Source organism: Vanellus vanellus (assembly GCF_965231255.1).
Source record: "Vanellus vanellus genome assembly, chromosome: 15".
In the NCBI taxonomy this organism is placed as follows: domain Eukaryota; kingdom Metazoa; phylum Chordata; class Aves; order Charadriiformes; family Charadriidae; genus Vanellus; species Vanellus vanellus.
The window spans coordinates 950,313-970,231 of record NC_138920.1 but is presented as its reverse complement, the minus strand read 5'-3'; the positions used below and the strand labels follow the sequence as shown (position 1 = coordinate 970,231).

Sequence of the window (19,919 nt, the reverse complement as noted above, 5' to 3'; positions counted from 1 at the left end):
GATGTGTCGATTGTAGCCCTTCTAACCTTTCTGTGGCACCAGCTCACATGATGTCCCCTCTGAATTCCCAGCAGCCTATTGCAGAAGGGCAGCAGCTACCATGGCCCTCGGAGAAGAGACTCCTGTCGGAGCGGGTGGAATGTCTGGAGCGAGCAGTTGCAGAGCTGGACCTGGAGAAGACGGAGCTGAAGATCTACAACGCTGACCTGAGGAGGACTCTTGAGGAGGTAAAACAGGCTTTTGCTGCCTCTGCAAAGGCTCCCAGTCCTCTGGAAGACACCGCATTTCCACCGACAGCACCTTGGAGTCCTCTGCTTGTTTCCTTCCCTCTGCCCCTTTCCCCCGTGGACACACACTTTTGTCTTTTCCCTCTCTCCTGGCACCCCGTTGCCTTCGCAGATGCACCTTCACTGCGGTACCCCCCTTCTTGCCCCAGGGTCCCCGTACACACACACACTTGGCGCTCTTGTGTCAGGAAGGGGCTCCTCTTGCTCTTTGTCTTCCATGGGCTACTTGGAGTGCTCTTTGCCCCCGGTGTTGTGGGGTGCAATGAAGAGTCTGTGAGCAGACAGCTCCTTGCCCTGATGTCCAGAGGTGCCTTTGCTCGTCGTTTGGTGGCAGGTTTCTGTGACCCTTTCTGCTATGCAACGTGCAGGTGGAGCGTGAGCGGAGGAGACTGAAGAGACGTTGCAGAGGTCGGTCGCTGCCAGATGCAGGTGGAGTTTCTCTCGCTGAGGCTGAGCAGCCCGAGATGCCTGCTTCCAGCCAGGTGAGAACAGACCCTTCCTTGGTGGAGGCAGCTCTGGCCGTACGGAGGAAGGATGGCAAATGCCAGTGGCAGCAGCCCCCAGGGTAGACCTCACAGAAGTTGAAGATAGACGGTGATCCTGACCAGAGTGGAGACCAAAAAGAAATCCTTGCCTTTCCTTCACAGGAGGACTTCAACACGCGCTGCCGTCGTTGAGTAGCTGAGTTGCAGAAGCAGGTGAGGAGCAGGAAGGGTCTCCTTGAAAGCCACTGTGTCTGTAGTGATGGGCACAACCTTGCTCGATGCCAGAGCCCAAGTTTGGTTTGGCTGTTGGGAAAGGAGTCCAGCAGGCAGTGGGAATACCCAGTGAGACACGTCTGTTGGCCTCGGCCAAACAGCATCATTCCCCGAGGTGTAGTCTCTGATGTGGCCACAGGTCAGGCAGGGTGGGAGAGGGAGCGGAGGAGACTCAGACAACTGGAACTGACCGGAGAAGAGAGGTTATGCGAAGGATGTTCCCCAGTATCATCCCCATCTCGATGACCCTCCCTGTTTTCCCTTTCCACACGCTCCCTGCCAGTTTCTAAACTAGATGATGACAGAAGAGCTCTTCAGTGCCCTGTGTAAGCAGCAGCCCTCCTGCTGAGGAAGAAGCCTGTGGGACTGAGGGGGCAGCAGCGCAAATCTGTCTTTTAGAAAAAGGAGTGGGTTACTGAATGCTGTTGGAACCTCTGTCGTTCAGCAGGACCAAGTGTTTGTCGGGGCGGGCGTCAGAGGGTGCGTCTTCCCCCACAGCCGCTACCGTGGAGCTCCGCATAGGCCCAAGTGCGTGGGCTTGTCTGAGCTCGGCCTTTTGCCTCTTTCAGCTGTCCTTTCTGCAGATGATGCCGGCACACGATGGCTGTGCCAAGACCAGCCCGAAGCTGTGAGAGCTTCGCTGAGAGCTGCCGAGTCCTGCGCACCCGCGGTGGGGGAGCCCAAAGCTGCTGCTGCGGCGGCGGCAGAGACTCGGGAGCTGGGCTGAACCACCTTCTGCCGCGGAGCAGCTGCAGCATTGCGGGGTCCCGCTCTTGTGCCCTTCCCGGGAACGTGTTCTGTGTGGCTGTGGGCAAAGGGGGGCAGTTGTCCTGTTTCGGTTTGTGTCTGAGTCACAGTGGGGTTTTACGTTTTTGTTAATAAAAGCCATTTTGTACTGTTTTGGATGGAGACAGTGGTTGGTAAATGCGTGGGTAGGGCAGCACCACCCCCCCCCCCCCCCCCGCGGCCTCGGGCGGTGCTGACGCGCCGGCGCCGGAAGGCGGGTTTACTTCCGGGTTGCGCGGCGCTATGGTTCCGCTGTGGCGGCTGAGGCGGTTCGATGCCTTCCCCAAGACCCTGGAAGACTTTCGGGTCAAGACGTGCGGGGGCGCGCTTGGTGAGGGGCGCCGGGGGGCGGCGGGGGACGGACGTTGGGGGGATGCGGCGGCGGGGCTGAGGCGAGGCGGGCGGCGGGGCTGACGGCGGCTCTCGTCTCCCCGGCAGTGACGGCTGTCAGCGGGCTCATCGTGGCGCTCCTCTTCTTCTCAGAGCTGCAGTACTACCTTACCAAGGAGGTGAGTGGCGGCGGGGGGGTGGCGGCCCTCCGGGGTGCCTCCTGCCCCCCCCGTGCCCCGGAGGAGAGGCGGCCCGGGGCTGCCTGCCCTGTCTCCACACCCCCGCCGCCTCCTCCGAGCTACCCGGGCAGCAGCTGCCCCCGCCGCAGAGACGCTGTGGGGGCTCCGTCCGTCCCCGGGCGGTGGCCGTGGCGCGCGGAGCCGGTCCCCCTCCCCCGAGAGCCGCTGGGCGCAGAGGTGGGCTTGTGGCCTCCTGAGCGCGGTGGCCAGAGAACGGCCCCGAATCACTCTGTGTCGGCGGAGACTCCCGACCTGTCACCTTTTTGGGGGGTCTCGCTGAGGGCGGGCGCTGAGCTGCCGGGGGCGGTTTGGGGGGCGGCAGCTCGAGGGTCTCGCAGATCCCTCGTCTCCAGAACGAGCTGCCGAGCTGGAGCCGTGGCGGGAGAGGGGCCTTTGGGTTTGCTTCCCAGTGAGATGGGACTGTTTTTCCTTTGTTCCCAGGTTCATCCGGAATTGTACGTTGACAAATCAAGGGGAGATAAACTGAAGATCAATCTAGATGTTACTTTTCCACACATGCCTTGTGCTTGTGAGTCGGACTTGTGACTGTTGGGGCTGATTTTCACACTTGCTGAGGGCCCGAGAGGCTCTGTGTCCCTGGTGCTTCCCAGTGCTGCACTGCTGCGTGGGCCCCGGATGGGGAGGAATTGGTTATCCCATGTGGTTATGCCGTGATTCCAGCCAGGCCCGCCAGGCACTTAAACCAGCGCTTCCAGGCTGGCAGTGTTATTTTTCTAGATTATAAATGAGGATAAGGTGTATAAACCCAGTTACGCTTCTGTGGGGTATTGTACTTTGTCAGAGGGTGCAGTAATACTGAAAACGCTGGCACAGAGTTCACTTGGGGCTCAAGATTTGACTGTATTGTTATTGAAAAGCTTTAGAGTTTCCTTTGGAAGTTACCTGACGAGGCACAGCTTTTCCATGATTTTGGTACTTAAATTCTGGCTGTAACACCTGTGCTATGTGGTAACCATTCTTCACAATTTTTAAAATTAGAACGAGCATTAGTAATCTGATTACCTTTTAACTAAATTCAACACAAAGTTGCGGGATGAAGTGGCTGAAAATGGTGCAGCTCTCCCTGGGTGTTACTGCTGTGCAGGTTACCAACTCTCTGCTGATCTTCCCCACCTCTTGTTCTGTTGTAGTAATCCCTTTGGGTCATGCACGGGGCTCTGAATGCAGTGATTCCGAGTTCCTTCTGAGCACCCGAGGTGTTACTGGTCTGTGCCTTCTTGGCATCGCAAAGGGCATGGGGAGGCCAGAGGGACTGGAAGCCTCTGCTGTTTTGTGCTGAGAAGGTGTCCGTCTTATCGGAGAGTGTGTAGGCAGCGAGTGCATCATGGTGCTTCAACAGCAGGCTGAGACCACAGACCTTCTTAGTCTTCTTTGTGAAAAGCGATCACAAGGAAGCACGCTGAGGGTGAAGGGGAAGGGCGAGGAGACAGAGGTAGGAGGCAGCTTTCAGCTGATTATAAGCTCAACTTCTGAAAATGATTATGGGCTTTGAGGGTTTTGGGGTTTTGCCTAAAGTGTATTTACCTTTCAGGATAACACTTTGTGTGGCAGCTGGAAGCAGTCCTTCTTTTACACCAAACCCAACCCCGTATTTGGAAGAGTCATTTAGGGTGCTGCAACGTGCCTTTTATTCTCTATATGTCACTTTGCCCCGAACACGCTCTTCCAGTTTGGTACATTCTTATCCCCCTGGCTGAAAGATTCTGTGTTTTCACTGGTTGAATGCTTCCAGCCTGCCACAGGCCATATCAAATCTGCGTTTATAGACCAATCCTTGCTCACTGCTTTCAGATTTGAGCATCGATGCCATGGACGTAGCAGGAGAGCAGCAGCTGGATGTAGAGCACAATCTGTTTAAGCAGCGTTTGGATAAAGCTGGCAATCGTGTGACTCCAGAGGCTGAGAGACACGGTAAGATCCTTTTCTGGCTTTCTTGGGTGGATGCTCTTGTAGTCTTTTCATCATTGTATGCCCATTTTGAGATTCATGGGAGCAAGTGACAGCTGAAGAGCATTTAAATACCATAAACTCTTGAAGAGTTTATAGCATGCAAATCTATTAAACTGGCACATCAGACAAACTGCTTTTATACGCGCTACTTTTGCAAGGCCAATCTTTGCCCAGTCCCTCTGAAATGCTGACAAGGACTCACGGATGCATTTCAGGAATAAAGCTGCGGAGTTAACGCTCTTTTATGACTAGAAATCAAGCAGCTGTTCTGGCAAAACTTGGCTTTGGTTGTACCTTTAAATTGCGGTGGGCTGACAAATGGAATGAGCAGGTCAGAGGAAGGAGCCTCTCTCCGAGAAGGGCTCCAGTGGCTCAACCCTTAAGCCTAAGCTTGCCCCTTACTACACATGCTTTGTGTGTGTTAATGCATACCTGATAAATGTATTTTAGTTCATTTATCGGTTACAAGTTGTAGTAAATGGTCCTTGACTACGTAAACCTCTCCTCTACGTTTTTTACGTGTTATGACTCATTGTTGTACTTCGATACAAACCAGAAAGGATTCTGGCAAAGTGTTGCAATCTAACAGGAGTACTGTTCTGACTTTTCCTTTCCAAAACATGAACTCCTTATTACCTTTTTCTGGGCAATAGTGTAGTTCTAAGTATTAGCATGAACTAACTGTATTGATTTGTATCACTCAGATTTAACTTTCCTGTTCTTGAAGTTGAAAGGCTAAACTAAGCGTTCTTACTGCTGTGTGGCTTAGCAGCCTTTCTGTATTCAGGGGTTGTGGCATTACAGATTTAATGTCTAGGGACAAAACCAGCTTTTCTGTATCTAATTCTCTGTTAACACATGTAGTTCTCCTGCCTTACTTGCATTGCCAGTCTCTATCAGGATTACTCTGTCTGAACCGGTTGCTCTGACTCCTTATATAATCAATGGAGAGGAAGAGAAACTTGTAGGGATCAAACTGTCTTGCCTAGAAGAGGTATTTTAAGACATCATATGTATTCCATGCAGCAAACAATTTCTTCTGCTTGTCTGGAAAAAACACACAGCTAGTTTGGTTTCCATCACCCGTCTTGCAAGTTAGATCAGAAGTGTCCACCTATCTTCATTAAACTCTGATTATCAGTTTCTGTTAGTAACAGTGACGTTCAGTCCATTATTTAAATGGCAACTATAGCAGTATTGACCTTAAATCGGGGCCCCATCTCTGGAGGTGTTCAAGGCCAGGTTGGATGGGGCTTTGAGCAGCCTGGTCTAGTGGGAGGTGTCCCTGCCCATGGCGGGGGGGGTTGGACCTTGATGATCTTTAAGGTCCCTTCCAACTAACCATTCTATGAAATTTATTAAAGCATACACAAATTCTATGGAGTAGTATCTGGAGGCTTTTCCTAATCATAAAAAGCTGTTGACTGGTTGCTGTATCTTGAAGGACTCTGTTGTACAGGTGTTCTTGTTCAATTGGTGGGAATCGTGGCTTTGACAAAACATAGCAATTATTAATTTGTATTCTTCCTGACACTATCTTTTAGTGTAACTACAAGATTAAAAACCATTCCACTTTTTAAACAACGAATTCTTAAGTGCGCTTTCAACTACTTTGAATGTTGTAAGCTTTAGAAAGAAAGTCTCACACAGTTGTTTAATAATGGGTATGTTTTCCTAAAAGTTTTTATTTGCTTGTTCATAACTACCATATAGTATTTGATTAAAGAAGGTTCATGATTGATTTTCAGGCATATTTCATACTTTCTAATTAAAATCTATTTTTTCTGTGGCTAATACTAAATACAGACATCTTTAATACTCAGTTCCATCTACCTGTTATACCTCCCAACCTCAACAAACAAGGCCTTGATAACGTTTTATCCCCTCAGCAATGTCTGACTATGTACCTTATCACCTTCCCCAGCATCAGTTATCCAAGGAGCCATTTTTTCAAGGCTTATAGAGGGTAGTGCAGCAGTGCCTAGATAGTGAGCCTTACAGGGCTTTTGTAACCCAAGAGACTTGGTTCTGTCCTTCAGAATTTGTGAGTTGAAACAGCCTGATTTTAAGGGGGTCTCTTATAATAAAGAGCCAACTTTTTTGAAAATTGTAGGCACAAAATTCCTTGGTTCTCTTATTCCTAACTCCAAATTTTGCAGACCTCTGATATTTGTTTTGGTTCTTGACAAAATGGAAGTCCCGCTTGAGTTTTCTGTAGGCATCTCCTACCCTTTGGCAGGTTTCAGCTGTCACCAGCTCTCATCTCCTCCCTTACTAGTCCCTCTTCAGTCTTCTGCACATAAGAACATAAAACTCTGTGGGTTCGTGCCCCAGCCATACTGTGGCTGCACATTTAACACACGCATGGCACAGATATTGGTAGAATTGTTAAGTCACGAAGAAGGTAGGAATTCCTTGGAGATTTCTAGTGAGCAGTGGTTAACGAGTGTGCCTTGTCAGTGTTGTCATCCTGGAGGACTGAGCGTCAATTTTCCACTCGTGAGACTCCCACTCTGATCTTGTTTCACTGCAATATATAATTGTGTTCTCTGCACAGCTGGAACAGGATTATGTGTTATGCACTGTTGGTTGCTATTTAAAATTTTGTTTGGGTAACAGGTCCTGTATCAGATGCAATGTATTGATTGCGTCTACTTTAGACAATGTTTTAACAAAGCCTTTATGGAAGTAGCATCTGATCAGTGCTACAGCAAGGCTTACAGATAGCCAGTTCTTTCTATGGTGGGTGTTCTTGAAATGACAAATGCTATTCTGCTTCTTGGTCTTACTTCACACCTCAACAGGCTCTATGCGTACCATTTCAGGTGGGCTTTGTGTGCAGGATGTGCAGCTTCCAACACAAAATCATTGTGTTTGTGTGTAGAACAAGACAGGAGTACAAGGTAGCATTTCTAGACATGCCTCATCACTTTGAATCCTCTTTTGTCTTAGAGCTGGGGAAAGAAGAAGAAAAAGTGTTTGATCCAAATTCTTTGGATGCCGATCGCTGCGAGAGCTGTTATGGGGCAGAGTCAGAGGACATTCGGTAACCTTTACACCTTTTTGTATCTTCTTAGCACTCAAATTAATACAGTTGTGTTGCATGCATTTTTTTTTTTTTTTTCAAAGTGTCTATGGAGGTCTGTGCAATGAAATCCTCCTGGACACAAGTTCAGAGAATACTTGAGAACTGGTGTGGTTTTGGTACGCCTTTAGAAGCTGCGCTCGTGATTTTTAAGAACGTGCAGAGTTGGGTTGTCTAGATTGTCTACACGCCTGTTTAAGGGCAGTGCAATAGCACAAAGATTGTATCTCAGCAAATGGAATGTTTTCTGGGTTTATTTGGTGTCCAGCGGAGAGCTGTATAAATTATTTCACCGTTATATGAGCTGTCTTGGAATAAAATCTGGTTATGGCTTTGCCTTCTCACTTCTGCTGCAGTCTTTGCATCCTTACGGGAGCAAAGACCAGACATTTATCACTTACACAAACAACAGTTGTCATTTGGTGTTTCTCATTTCTTCTACCTGCAAATTCCTGTAAGAATGGATCCATGATAGTCTATATGTTCTGAACTATCCTTCACTATTACTGTCTCTGTAGTAATTTGGTTTGTCCCATCTGTCAAGTTGCGTCCTTCCCCAGAGATGTTTCCAACTTGAGGGATTCACGATTCCAGCCTTCAACTTTTTCTTTGGTCCAGCAAAACATGGAACCAAGAAAGAAAACTGTTTTTTTTTCCAGTGACCAACATGTTATCCAGAGGTAGAAATGTAATGAAGAAAGTTTGCTATTAACCCTCTATCCCATTTTGACAGTCTTGGCCTAAAAACAGAGAAAAGGAGGAATAGAAACAGGCAGATGCTTTTTTCACCGGGGAAGTTCCAACTGCTCAGAACAGTGGGACACTGATGTCATTTTTGTAGCAAATCACTTTGCCAAGGAGTGACTTGGCTGTCTAAATACACAGGCAAAGCCCTCTTCAGACAGCTTGCATCCTCATGCCAAAATACCCAAAAGTATCTCAAGAGGCTCGAGCTCCTTCAGGAGCATTAGGCCAGCTTCCAAGGTCCAGTCCCTGATGTTTGCTTTATTGAAGAAAAATCCACCAGGGATTCAAGTCCTGAGCTGGAGCATCTGTTTCTAGCAATGAAGATGGTAAGGTGGTGCTCGTGCTTTTGCAGGTGTTGTAATACTTGTGATGATGTCAGAGAAGCATACAGGCGGCGAGGCTGGGCCTTCAAGAACCCAGATACCATAGAGCAGTGCAAGAGGGAAGGGTTTAGCCAGAAAATGCAAGAACAGAAGAATGAGGGCTGCCAAGTGTATGGTTTCCTAGAGGTCAACAAGGTAAGAGATGGGTTTTGCTGTGAACCTGCTGCATGATGGTGATGACTGCGAAAAGGCAGAGTCGGGGTGTTTCTCTCTTTTTCCAGCTTTAGATGTTCGCGAGACATAATATAATAACCCTGGGCTCAGCAAGGTACTTGTGCCCATAAAGGGGTTTGGTAGGAGAGTTGGGAAGAGCGATGGGAAGGGGCTAATTCTGTGTTGCATTGTGCGGGCTAGTAGGAAACATGCTGGCTGGAGAAGCTTAGCTTTTCCTACCATCTTAGGTATAGTGAGTCTTTTTGCTGAGGTTCCTGAAGGAGGAGAGGCAGCTTCTTTGAGGTTAGATTGTCCCATCTGCCCTTCTAGTCTTAGAGTAGAGACCACCAGAGGATGCTGGAGAGATAATGGTAATGAACAACTTGCCAGCAGAGGTGTGGGAGTGAGTGAAATGTTATCTTCTTCAGAAAAACAGCGGAAGCAAGACCATTGGAGTTGGTTGTCAAAGCTGAAAATGCGTAGAGAGGTGTTTTTTCCAGCTGGTGTATGAAAATGCAGTACAAGTTACACCAGACAACTAGGAAATGACCCTGTCATTTGGCCGGTTACCAAACCCAGAACGCTTAGACATGCAGGTTATGTACCCAAGTACGTTCTAGGGGTGAAGCCCAGGCTAATTTTTTATTTTTTTTAATTCAAACTATGTATTTTTTTACACCTTTGTGTACTGTTCCTGGAGACCACAATCTTTATTTCTAGAAAGTAAACCTTTTACTCACAAAGCCAGACATTGTGATTTGAGCATCTTCGTGGGTACCAAACTGTTACGGGACCCTCCGTCACAAAGTGTGATGAGCAGGAAAGACTCAAAGTGGAATGCTGGAGATAGCCAGGGTCCAAGGGTGGGGGGCACTGAGGAAATTTCTGGGGGCTGTTGTTATACACTTGGAATGTTGCACATTGCCATTCTTATCAGGTCTGCAGTGAACATAAGCAGTAGGTTCACACAGACATCAAAGGTGTAATTAGCTCATGAGCTTGGGACATTCAGGTCTTCCAGGCGAGAGTGTGTGTGATTGCTAGTAAGTGTCAGGGAGGACTGGCACTGCATATCCAGCTCCCTTTCAGATTCCAAGATAAAATTTTAACTACCTTTGTCTTTTGGGTTTTTCGGGGGGTTTGGTTTTGGGGTTTTTTTTGTAGGTTTAGCGCTTTATTTTTGCATGCAGCTTATTTTCATAGATGCATACATAGGATCACTGTTGTTTATTGTATTAAGGTTTTATTACTCTGCTCACTCTCCCACTCATTTTCTGTGATACCTTTTTGTATTTCCTACAGCAGCAGTCAGTTCCCTCCCAATAGCTTAATTCTTTCTTCTTCCCATTCTTATGTCCACTAAAATAATCTGCATAGAACAGTTATTATCAACATCAGTATGTAATTATGGCTTTCCACATGACTGCCTGTGAGGAAGAGAGGAAATTCATATCTCTGTTAGGACGGTATCTGTGGATATTGTCACCTATGAAAATGAGTTGCTTGGTCTGTATCTTGTTTAAACAAGAATTTAAAGATCCAACACCAGTGCAACTGCTTTATTTATATAGATTCAGACCTTTTATTAAAAGATTACTGTCTCCTGCAGGTAGCTGGAAATTTCCACTTTGCACCAGGAAAAAGTTTCCAACAGTCTCATGTACATGGTAAAGTATTTTCTTTTCCTTCTTATTGCGACTTTTAGCTTCCAAGTGTATCTGATCGTTTTCTTTGAATATCTTTGTGTTGCTAACCATAATAACAAAAGCACTGCTTCAGTGGGGAGGATGTTGTTGAAGTTTTGGTACAGAGGTTTAGAACCATCATGAACAAATAGAAAAGTGCTTTCTGGAGGTGCTGACGCATGAGTTTGGAAGAACTTGGAGGAGAATTTCTGGGCAGTCTCTCAGTCTCACTTGTTCCACAAAACTTTGCTGCTCTGCTGTAAAACAACCTCAAGCAAGGTGTTTAGTTCAGGACCTGAATATCATAATCTCTGGAAGGGATATTTTGGAGAATGCCTCAGGAGAACTTTAAAGCAATTCAGAACTTTTAGAGTAAAATTTAAGTTGTAAAGGACTTCCTCAGGTATAGATATACACAGTGGCCGGAATGATAGTGGTAGTTTATAGAGTCATAGAATGGTTTGGGCTGGAAAGGGCCTTTAAAGGTCATGTAGTCCAGCTCCCCTGCGATGAGCAGGGATATCTTCAACTAGATCAGGTTGCTCAGAGCCCTGTCCAACCTGACCTGGAATGTTTCCGGGGATGGGGCATCTGCCACCTCTAGGGGCATCCTGGGCCAGTGTCTCACCACCCTCATTGTAAAAAAAAAAAATAATTCTTCCTTATATCTAGTCTGAATCTCCCTTCTTTTAGTTTAAAGCCATTACCCCTTGTTCTGTTGCTACAAGCCCTATTAAAATGTCTGTCCCCATCTTTCTTATAAGCCCCTTTTAAATACTGAAAGACTGCTATAAGGTCTCCCTGGAGCCTTCTCCAGGCTGAACAACCCCAACTCTGTCAGCCTTTCCTCATAGGAGAAGTGTTCCATCCCTCTGATAATTTTTGTTCTCTTCTTCTGGATCTGCTCCAACAGGTCCATGTCTTTCCTGTGCTGAGGGCTCTAGAGCTGGATGCAGTACTCCAGGTGGGGTCTCACCAGAGTGGAGTAGAGGGTCAGAATCCCCTCCCTCGCCCTGCTGGCCACGCTGCTGGGGATGCAGCCCAGGATGCGGTTGGCTTTCTGGGCCGTGAGTGCACATTGCTGGCACATGTCCAGCTTTTCATCCACCAGTACCTCCATGTCCTTATCTGCAGGCTGCTCTCAAGCCCTATATCCCCCAGCCTGTATTGATACTGGGGGTTACGCCAACCCAGGTGCAGGACCTTGCACATGGCCTTGTTGAACCTCGTGAGGTTTATGTGGGCCCACTTCTCAAGCTTGTCCAGGTCCCTCTGGATGGCATCACACCCTCAGGGGTGTCAACTGCACCACTGAGCTTGGTGTCGTCTGCAAACTTGCTGAGGGTGCACTTCATCCACTGTCAATATCATTGATGAAGATTATTAAACAGTACTGGTCCCAGTACAAACCCCTGAGGGACACCACTTGTCACTGGTCTCCATCTGGTCATTGAGCCATTGACCACTACCCTCTGGATGTGACTGTCCAACCAATTCCTCATCCACTGAACAGTCCACCCATCAAATCCACATCTCTCCAATTTAGAGAGAAGGATGTTGTGGGTGACCATGTCAAAGGTCTTACAGAAGTCCAGATAGATGACATCAGTGGTTCTTACCTTGTCTACTGATGTAGTCACTCCATCATAGAAGGCCACTAGGTTGGTCAGGCAGGATTTGCCCTTGGTGAAGCCTTGCTGGCTGTCTTGCATCACCTCCCTGTTGTCCATGTGCTTTAACATAGCTTCTAGGAGGATCTGTTCCATGATCTTCCCAGGCACAGCGGTAAGGCAACTACATCAGCAAGTTCCCTCAGGACTCTGGGATGTGTCTCATCAGGTTCCATAGACTTACGTATGTTCAGGTTCCTCAAGTGGTCTCAAACCTGATCTTTGGCAGTAGGAGGGACTGAGGGAGCAGTCTTTCCCTTATACCTTTAACAGGAACTTGATTAAAAATGTGTGGTTTAATGGTATGTTTGCAGTTTTTGAAGCGTGCAATCTGTAGTAAAGGTTTCACAAAGAGCTATAATTTCAGCCTGATTTTTCCCCTTCATATCACTCACTCCAGTTTAACCTGTACCACTGAGGTAAAGGTCAGGGGAGAATGTGAAAGTGCTTTGTGAGAGTAACTTGTAGTGTATTTGGAGAAAAGCAAGCAAGCAAGCTTTTGAGCACAGTTTCTACAGATGAAGAAGCACTCGTGCAAAAGAAAATAAAAAGCCTGGTTTTCTCCACGGTATTAATTGTTAATAATACGTTTCACTTCTTTCTGCAGAATTTGCTTTGTGTGCTTAAACTAGCATAACAACAGCAACCTTACTACAGCCAGTATGTACAACTTCACAGCATGTTAACAGGAAGCATCTCTGCATTGCATCTGTCCTCTGTAATAGGCATGAATGCAAGCTGGCTGTCCTGAGAGCAAGTACTTTGTGCGCATCGAGGAGGGGGTGAGGTCAGGATAGCTCTCTAATTGCATGTGCCCCAGAAGTCTTGCACAACTGAATTGAAAATTCAGTAGGAAAATACAGGTGAAAACCAGAAAGGACTATGTCGTTACTGCAGACCTTTTGGAGGCAGAGTTAGGAATATTGGCATTTTGAGGACAGTGAAAAGGAGTAGGGTGATGGGCAGACAAACTCTGTTTTCTGGGAATTTTGTCACATTAAATAATCCATGTGCAACTGTTTTCAGTTCTTGGGATCTCCTGAGTCTGTTACTATCTGTTGACATCCCTCAGTGGCTCTCTTTCAGGTACTTTTCCTATCTCACCATGAGCCCGTGTAAACGCTTTGCATTTACAGCACCCTGTTGCAAGGTGTTCAGCGGGTGTCTGCTCTGCTGTGAGAAAAACACACCTCCTCTCACTTGCTTGCTCCCACTAGCTGTATCTGATGGCCCTTCTTCCTCTGCTGGAAGAGTGAACGGTTGCTGCCTCCTCTCTCCCTGCCTCTCAGGATGTTGTAGACCTTTCCTGTGCCAGTCCACGGGCCCTGTCTTTCCCCCGTCTAGGAGTCCCAGCTTACGCAGATGGTCCTTTTGTGGAAGCCACTCAACCTCTGAGCTTCCTTGCTGGATTTCTCTGAACCACTTTCAGTTAAGCTCTATCTGGAGGTACAAGACTGCACCTAGGATTAAGGTCCAGGCTGAGCATAACATAGGCAGTGGCATAATGATTTTCTTCCTTTTGTTCTTTCTTGCTTTCCTAGCTATTCATCACATGTAATTTCCCCCTTTTCCCAACCTTTTCCTGGGCAGCGTTTTCATGGCCCCAACCAACAACCAAGGAGTTTTCCCTGACTCCAAGGGAAATGGGCAGCTCAGAGCCTGTTCTTTTTCTTGTACACGAAGCCGAGACTGTTTCCTGCCTCAGTATAACCTTTCTTCATAATCCTTTTTTTTTTCTTTTAAGTTTGCAGAAAGAAGTTTTTTCCCCTTTAATTAAAGAACTTGACTAGTATTGATCAGAGGACAGACCTCTGTGAGATATTTCCAGACCTCCCCTGAAAATATCTTGTTTCCACACAAGAACTTACCAATGTGTGATTTTTTGATCAATTTAAGAAGGTCTACATTAATGCTCAGTCCTATTAACACACTTAACAGAATGTCATGCAGGATGAACTTGAATGTCTAAGTCTGAATATTCCAAACCTCATTGTCAACATATATTGTCAAAAAACACATTAACAGTCCAATCAAAATAATAATTTTACTAGACCTATTTGATACAAAACTGTGGTGACTGACAGTATTTTTGCTCTTGCCTGCCATTCCAATTTGAATCAGTAGAGAATAGGGGGGTTGAACAAAAATGTCAGTACTATGGAAAGCGCGTTCAATTGCACTGCTCTCCTTGCCTAATATCAGAGTAGCTGTACCACATTTGTACAGCTGATAGTTAGACCTGAGTCCATACTTTTAGTTTTTTGGTGCTATTCAAATCCTGAAGCTAGCATACCAGCTTTTGAGTTCCTTGCACTGTTACTCTCTGCTTCTCCTGAGGGTTACTGTTGTTTAACAGATCTCCAGCTGGGGAATCTGCTCAGGCGTCTTCTTGAGAGTGCAAAGGGTCCTGTTCAGAAGCAGCAGTAAATCTGGCTGTAAATGTAGTTGATTTGAGCTTCTGAACTTCTGCCGTGTGCTTGGTGTTAACATCTTCAAAAGTGTAACTTCTCTTCTGGGTAGAAGCAAGTTGAAATTGTTTTGTTTTGTTTTGTTTTTCAGAAAGTAGAATAAGATGTAAGAGGAGACTTGGGGCTAACACACATGCAAGCCAGAACCAGCACTGCATAAGGTGCAGTGTTATTTCTGTTTAGTGATGTTAGCTTTAAATGTGTGTACCTCACTCTTTATGTCTTTTTATTTTGTTTGTGTAGCTACCCTAGGATAGATGTGACCCAGAAGAAGTCTTATTTTTCAGGGATTATTCATTCAGCTGAATGTGAGAAGAATCTAGGTAGAAGGCAGGAAATGGCCTTGCCCAGAGGAGTTCGTCACATTTCTCACATCCATGAGTCTTGATTCTTTGGCTTGGCAGAAAACCTTCCATTAAGACAGAGAAGATCAGAGGTTCTTGTTCAGACTAGGAAAAAAGGTTGAAATTACATTCAAGTTTGCTAACAATAGCTAAATACAGCGGCCTAAATTCAGTTACATTCCTAATTAGGAGAATGCTAATGATTAGCCACCAAAGCAATTGTTTTCCAATTTTTTTTTTTCATTTTTAAATACTGTACGAGTATGTAAGCCTCATGAAAGCCGCCCTTCTTAAGAGTTTACTGAATGTCAGGTTTTATTAGTAACAATCACATTTCGCGATACTGAGTTGATTCTGATTGACAATATTTTAATGCAGATATGTGTATTGACCAATAGGAATCAAAGTTTTGAAGTAGGTAGCCTATGAATCTTATGCTCTTAAGAGATGCAAGTGCATTATCTCATCATAGGGTAACATCTGCTGAAATAAATTCAAATCATATTGCACTTGTGTTTGGCATTCTAAATGTCCTGAGGGTTTTTCATAAAATATTAAGCCCCTAACAGAGTCACAGAGTCACAGAATGGTCAGGGCTGGAAGGGACCTCTGGAGGTCATCTAGTCCAACCCCCCTGCCAGAGCAGGGTCACCTACAGCAAGTTGCACAGGACGGCGTCCCAAATCTTATGTGACCCCAGACTTATTTCTTAAATATCCTTATATCATGGTAATCTTTATGATCCAAGAACAACTGATGTTCTGACAATCTGGGGTTTTTTTTTTGCAAATTAAGTGTTTGACATTTCACTTGTTATAACACAAGTTCACCTTCCTGTCTTTATGCAATATTCATATGTCTGAAGGAACTAGAAACACTGGAAATGCTGAAAAACTGAAATGGGGTGGGGGGAGGTTTGTCTGTTTGCAAGAAAAAAGTTATTTTGTCCATTTTTTTTTTTTGTTTCTGCCTGCATGAATGTTAAATCCAGGTGAGATGATTTTGCTTCTCTTGTTTGCATGGATGTTTTTCTATTCTTTGTATGTAACCTTTGGTCTCGTTCTTTTGATATTGGTTCCATATTTATACATTGTTCTGCACAGTCATTAAATCAACTTTGCGTTCCTTTTGGTTTCTTATAATCCCCAGGACCTGAAGGAAATGTAATTTGGAAATTGAGGGAGGGTGTTTTTCTGTCTTTAGATAACTGAAGAGAAAGGTCTGGCTCTGCTGGGTTAATGCAGTTTTTATCCATCCGTATTCTCATTTTCAGTATACCTAACAGGAAGACTCAGAAATTGATGGTTTGACGCGTATTGTATCAATGACAGCTGCTACTGTGCTTTGCCTCTTGGCTGGTTCATGAGTAAGGAGATGCTGTGCTCTTCTCAGCTGACCATTGGAGGCTGAGCACTTTATTACTAGAGATATTTCTGCAACATAGACTTTGTTCATATTTTATCTTAGTTTTCATCATTAATAGACATTTTAGTGTGTGTTGCTATTCATTGCACATCTCAAGTCATCGAAATTGTTCTCTCTAGGAGAATTCACACAGCTGATCTAATGCCTTTGTTCCATCTATAATGGTTAACTACCTTTTAGGTAGTGTATAAATATACTGCTTGTGCTTCTTGGACAGGTGCTCTGTCTGTCCTTTGCATGCTGTGTTTTCAGAGAATTCAAGCTGAAACTTTGTGAATTTGCTTTTGAGGCAAGCAATGATGCTGATTTTCATCCCAAGTTACTGGAAACATTGAAAACTGGTTGCTTTTAGCCTGCACCATGATGCTCCATCTTCAGTGTCAGAGAAGACCCCCCCACTCCTGAATGTCATACCAGCTGCAAATGGTATTGTCTTGTTCCTCGGCTCATCTGTGGTCTGGTTGCACTGAGAAATCCCAGGTCGTTAGGAGGAGTGAAGGAGGTCGTGAGGAGGACTGAACCACTTCCAAGCAGACTTTTTGGCACTGAAACTAGTAGTACTGGTTTTCCAGCAACACAGAAAAAACAGTCAAACGTTATTGATATTTACAGTCTTCTGTTCCAAGCAGCACAGCCTCAAGCCCTCCTTAATCATTTAGTACTAGCTGAGATTGGCCTTGCTTCACTGTTCTCTGCTCCACAGGCTTTGAATCCTAAACTGGGATTTTATGTTCAGTTTATGCAGGGTGCTGCAGGTTTTGGTGAAGTTCTCTCTTTCACTTGTACCTCTGTGAGCACAGTCTCCAGCACCAGCTGTGCCTGTTTGTGATTCTGAATATCGTATTTTCTTTGCAGCAGTTCACACCTCTCTTTCCTTGCTGCCTCAGAGAAAAGAGGAATGATTGAATGATTTGGCTTTTTAACCTCCTGAGGTTTGTGGTTCAGGAGCTGCTCCTATTTCTGTCCATGCAGCAGCCATCTTCCGCTTCAGCTGTGGTGGTTGGCAACAAGTTTCTAACATGTGGGAGAGTCCTTAGTGATAGGTTCGTCAGAAGAGAGATGATAGTCATATCACTTCCTTCTTTCTTGCCACATTTCTTCTAGTCAAGAGGAAGCTGACGCTACTTGTTCATCCTTTAGTTTATCTTTGGACCATTCTGTTGCTGAGGTGCCATCACTATTTTTTAGGGAAGACATTGCCCATTGTGCTTTATTGACAGCCAGAGAGCTTTCCAAGATGCCTTAAAATGTATCATTAGATTCCTTCAATTCCCTAGGAAAGAAGCTGACGCTGATGGACATTTAGGACATTCTCTGTCCTAAAAACACACTCTCAATGACTGCGATGATTTCTGTGGGTGAAGCAGTTCTGTATGTGGTCCAAATTTTGCGGTTTTCTTACACCCTATATGGTCAACTGGAGGAACAAAGTTATCTTTGAAGGCACTATTTTTGTGATTACCATTTGTTTTCTTCCTCATTTGTGATGATGATTGTGGAAGGGAGAAACCTGAGTAAGCTGCTCCTTGAGATGATGATGGTTTTGGAAAAGGAGCTGTCTACTCAGAGTCACCAAGCTTTGCTTAGAAATGCGCAAAGCTTTGTTAGCTGTCTAAGAGCACAAATTCACTGGTCAGTTGTACATCTTTGTTAATGTTCTGCCTGTGTACTTAAAGGAGGGCTTATTCCCTTTTTCTACTAGATACTTGTTTGAAAGCCAGAACCCAGTTGAAGGCATCCTTGGACTCTGTGAATGACACCTAGTAGCCTCTCTTATTTTACATACTTTTTAATGTTTTGAGTGCTGAATTGCAAAAGGACATACAGTCTTTGGCTGAAGACCGTTAGTCATTTTTTAGGTCCCTTGTCATCTTCTCATTGGCAACCAAGAGCAAGTGACACTCTTTCTTTTTTCTGGCGACTGCAGCCTCTTTCTCTGTTTCTTTCCTGGAGTCCTACTAGTTGTGGGGCTGTTAGTATTGCACAGGCCTCGTACAGATACCAGTTCCTCATCTGAGCTATTCTCTTGTCCATCAACATTCTTGATAAGAAACAATGTGGGACACAATCTCCATCAGTCAAGAACACCGTTTCAGTGTGGAGGAGATCCTAATCCTCTGGTTGATCGCCTGTATGGTATTCCTTCCATAGAGTGTGTTTGTATGAGTTCGTTCTAACTTCTGTCCCAAAGTAGTATCTGCTGGGGAATTAACTGTTTTCATCCCCAAACTGAATACTGGAGACTGAGATTCTTGTTTCATCCTCAGCATTGCTGAGGACTTTTCTTTTTACGCTGGTAAACTCCTTTCAGAGTTTGGTTGTCTCAGTGCTGAAAAACGCAAGGTCTCACCCATTTCTGTGCAGATGGACAAACTGTTTTCAAGTTACATCAATTGGAGGCCACAAATGTGACATTTCCATTTGTCACTGGACTATAGTCTGTCAAAACTCAAGTCGTACTGGTTATGGGAATGCCTAATGTTTGTCAAGCAGCCATCTGGAGGCTCTCCATACGTTCTATACCTTCTCCATACCAAAACCCATGATGTTGTAGAAGCCCCTCCAGGGATGTAGCATTTGGCAAAGTGGATTGAAATTGCTGTGTGAAGGATTCAAAGGCCCACCTCTGAGGAAGTATAAGTCTGTGACGGTTATTAGTTAGTCATGCACCGTGTTAAACAGTTTTCGAAACAAACAAAAAAGGAGGTTACTTAATCTCCTTTGAGAGATGCCATCCAACCATACATTTCCCCTGCCCACCATCCTTCCAGGTACTCACCTTTGTTGGGATCTTGCAACAGAATGGACAAAAACAACCTCATGGTTTGATACCTTCCCTGTGCATCAGGTGTGATGAAAGAAGCACAGGACTGATTAAGATCAAAAACTTGTTACCCAGCTTTGAGTGTTAAGGTAAACCTTGAGTGCACTTCTAGATAGCTTTGGTTGCTCCCAAACTGACCTTTCTGTTACCTTAAGACTGAAAAAGAATCTAAATATGACCAGCATTGTTATCTAGCATGCTGCTTTAGAACTCACTTAACATACATGGACATCCCACTATACTTTTCCATTTAGTAATTAATTCCTGCATTTTTGTTTCCTGTTACTCTTGAAATGATGGCTTGTCCATACATATCAGTTCTTTGGCTAGCTTGGGAGTCATTTTACATGGTCTAGAAAGCACACCAGCAAAGCTGTTACTCTTCCCCTTTTTGGTAAGAGTTTTAAATGCTGCTCTGTCTGAATCTCTGTATCTTTTCATTTCAAGGATCTGAATATTTCTCTTTTCTCTCCTACTCTGCTCGTTTTTGCAGTGCACGCTGTTGAGAGTAAGTGTTGCTGTATTTTCCCCCCTCTATCCCTCCCCCCCCAAAAAAACCTGTTTGCTACAGAACTAATGTATTTCTGCTATTTGCTGTGCCCATAAATCTCCTTTGGGAGGAGCTGTTGATCTAGGCTGAGATTTGAGATTTCCTGAAAGCTAAGAGGAGAGCATCCCAGATCATTCTTTTGTGGTAAATGAGGTCACCAGATGGAAAAAGGCCATCCATCTTTATCTTAAACAATTTTAATATATCAGTGTTG

General features: G+C 45.2%; 1 protein-coding gene and 1 long non-coding RNA gene across 3 annotated transcripts in view; both read left to right on the top strand.

Moving 5' to 3' along the window:
* The first annotated feature begins 670 nt into the window (after window positions 1-670).
* Window positions 671-1,945, top strand: LOC309678012. Its single transcript, XR_014269724.1, has 3 exons — window positions 671-769; window positions 935-985; window positions 1,615-1,945. It is a non-coding gene; the product is annotated as an uncharacterized lncRNA (long non-coding RNA).
* Window positions 1,946-2,072: 127 nt separating this feature from the next.
* Window positions 2,073-19,919, top strand: part of ERGIC3 (ERGIC and golgi 3) — a 32,513-nt gene continuing 14,666 nt past the window's right edge. For both annotated transcript variants that reach the window (XR_014269734.1, XM_082491154.1), the window contains exons 1-7: window positions 2,073-2,162; window positions 2,270-2,340; window positions 2,842-2,929; window positions 4,213-4,332; window positions 7,324-7,417; window positions 8,556-8,721; window positions 10,349-10,406. Coding sequence is in view for 1 of the 2 variants with exons in the window: in XM_082491154.1 (XP_082347280.1) it covers window positions 2,075-2,162; window positions 2,270-2,340; window positions 2,842-2,929; window positions 4,213-4,332; window positions 7,324-7,417; window positions 8,556-8,721; window positions 10,349-10,406 (685 nt within the window). In the remaining variant the exon portion in view is untranslated. The remainder of the gene's footprint in view (window positions 2,163-2,269; window positions 2,341-2,841; window positions 2,930-4,212; window positions 4,333-7,323; window positions 7,418-8,555; window positions 8,722-10,348; window positions 10,407-19,919) is intronic.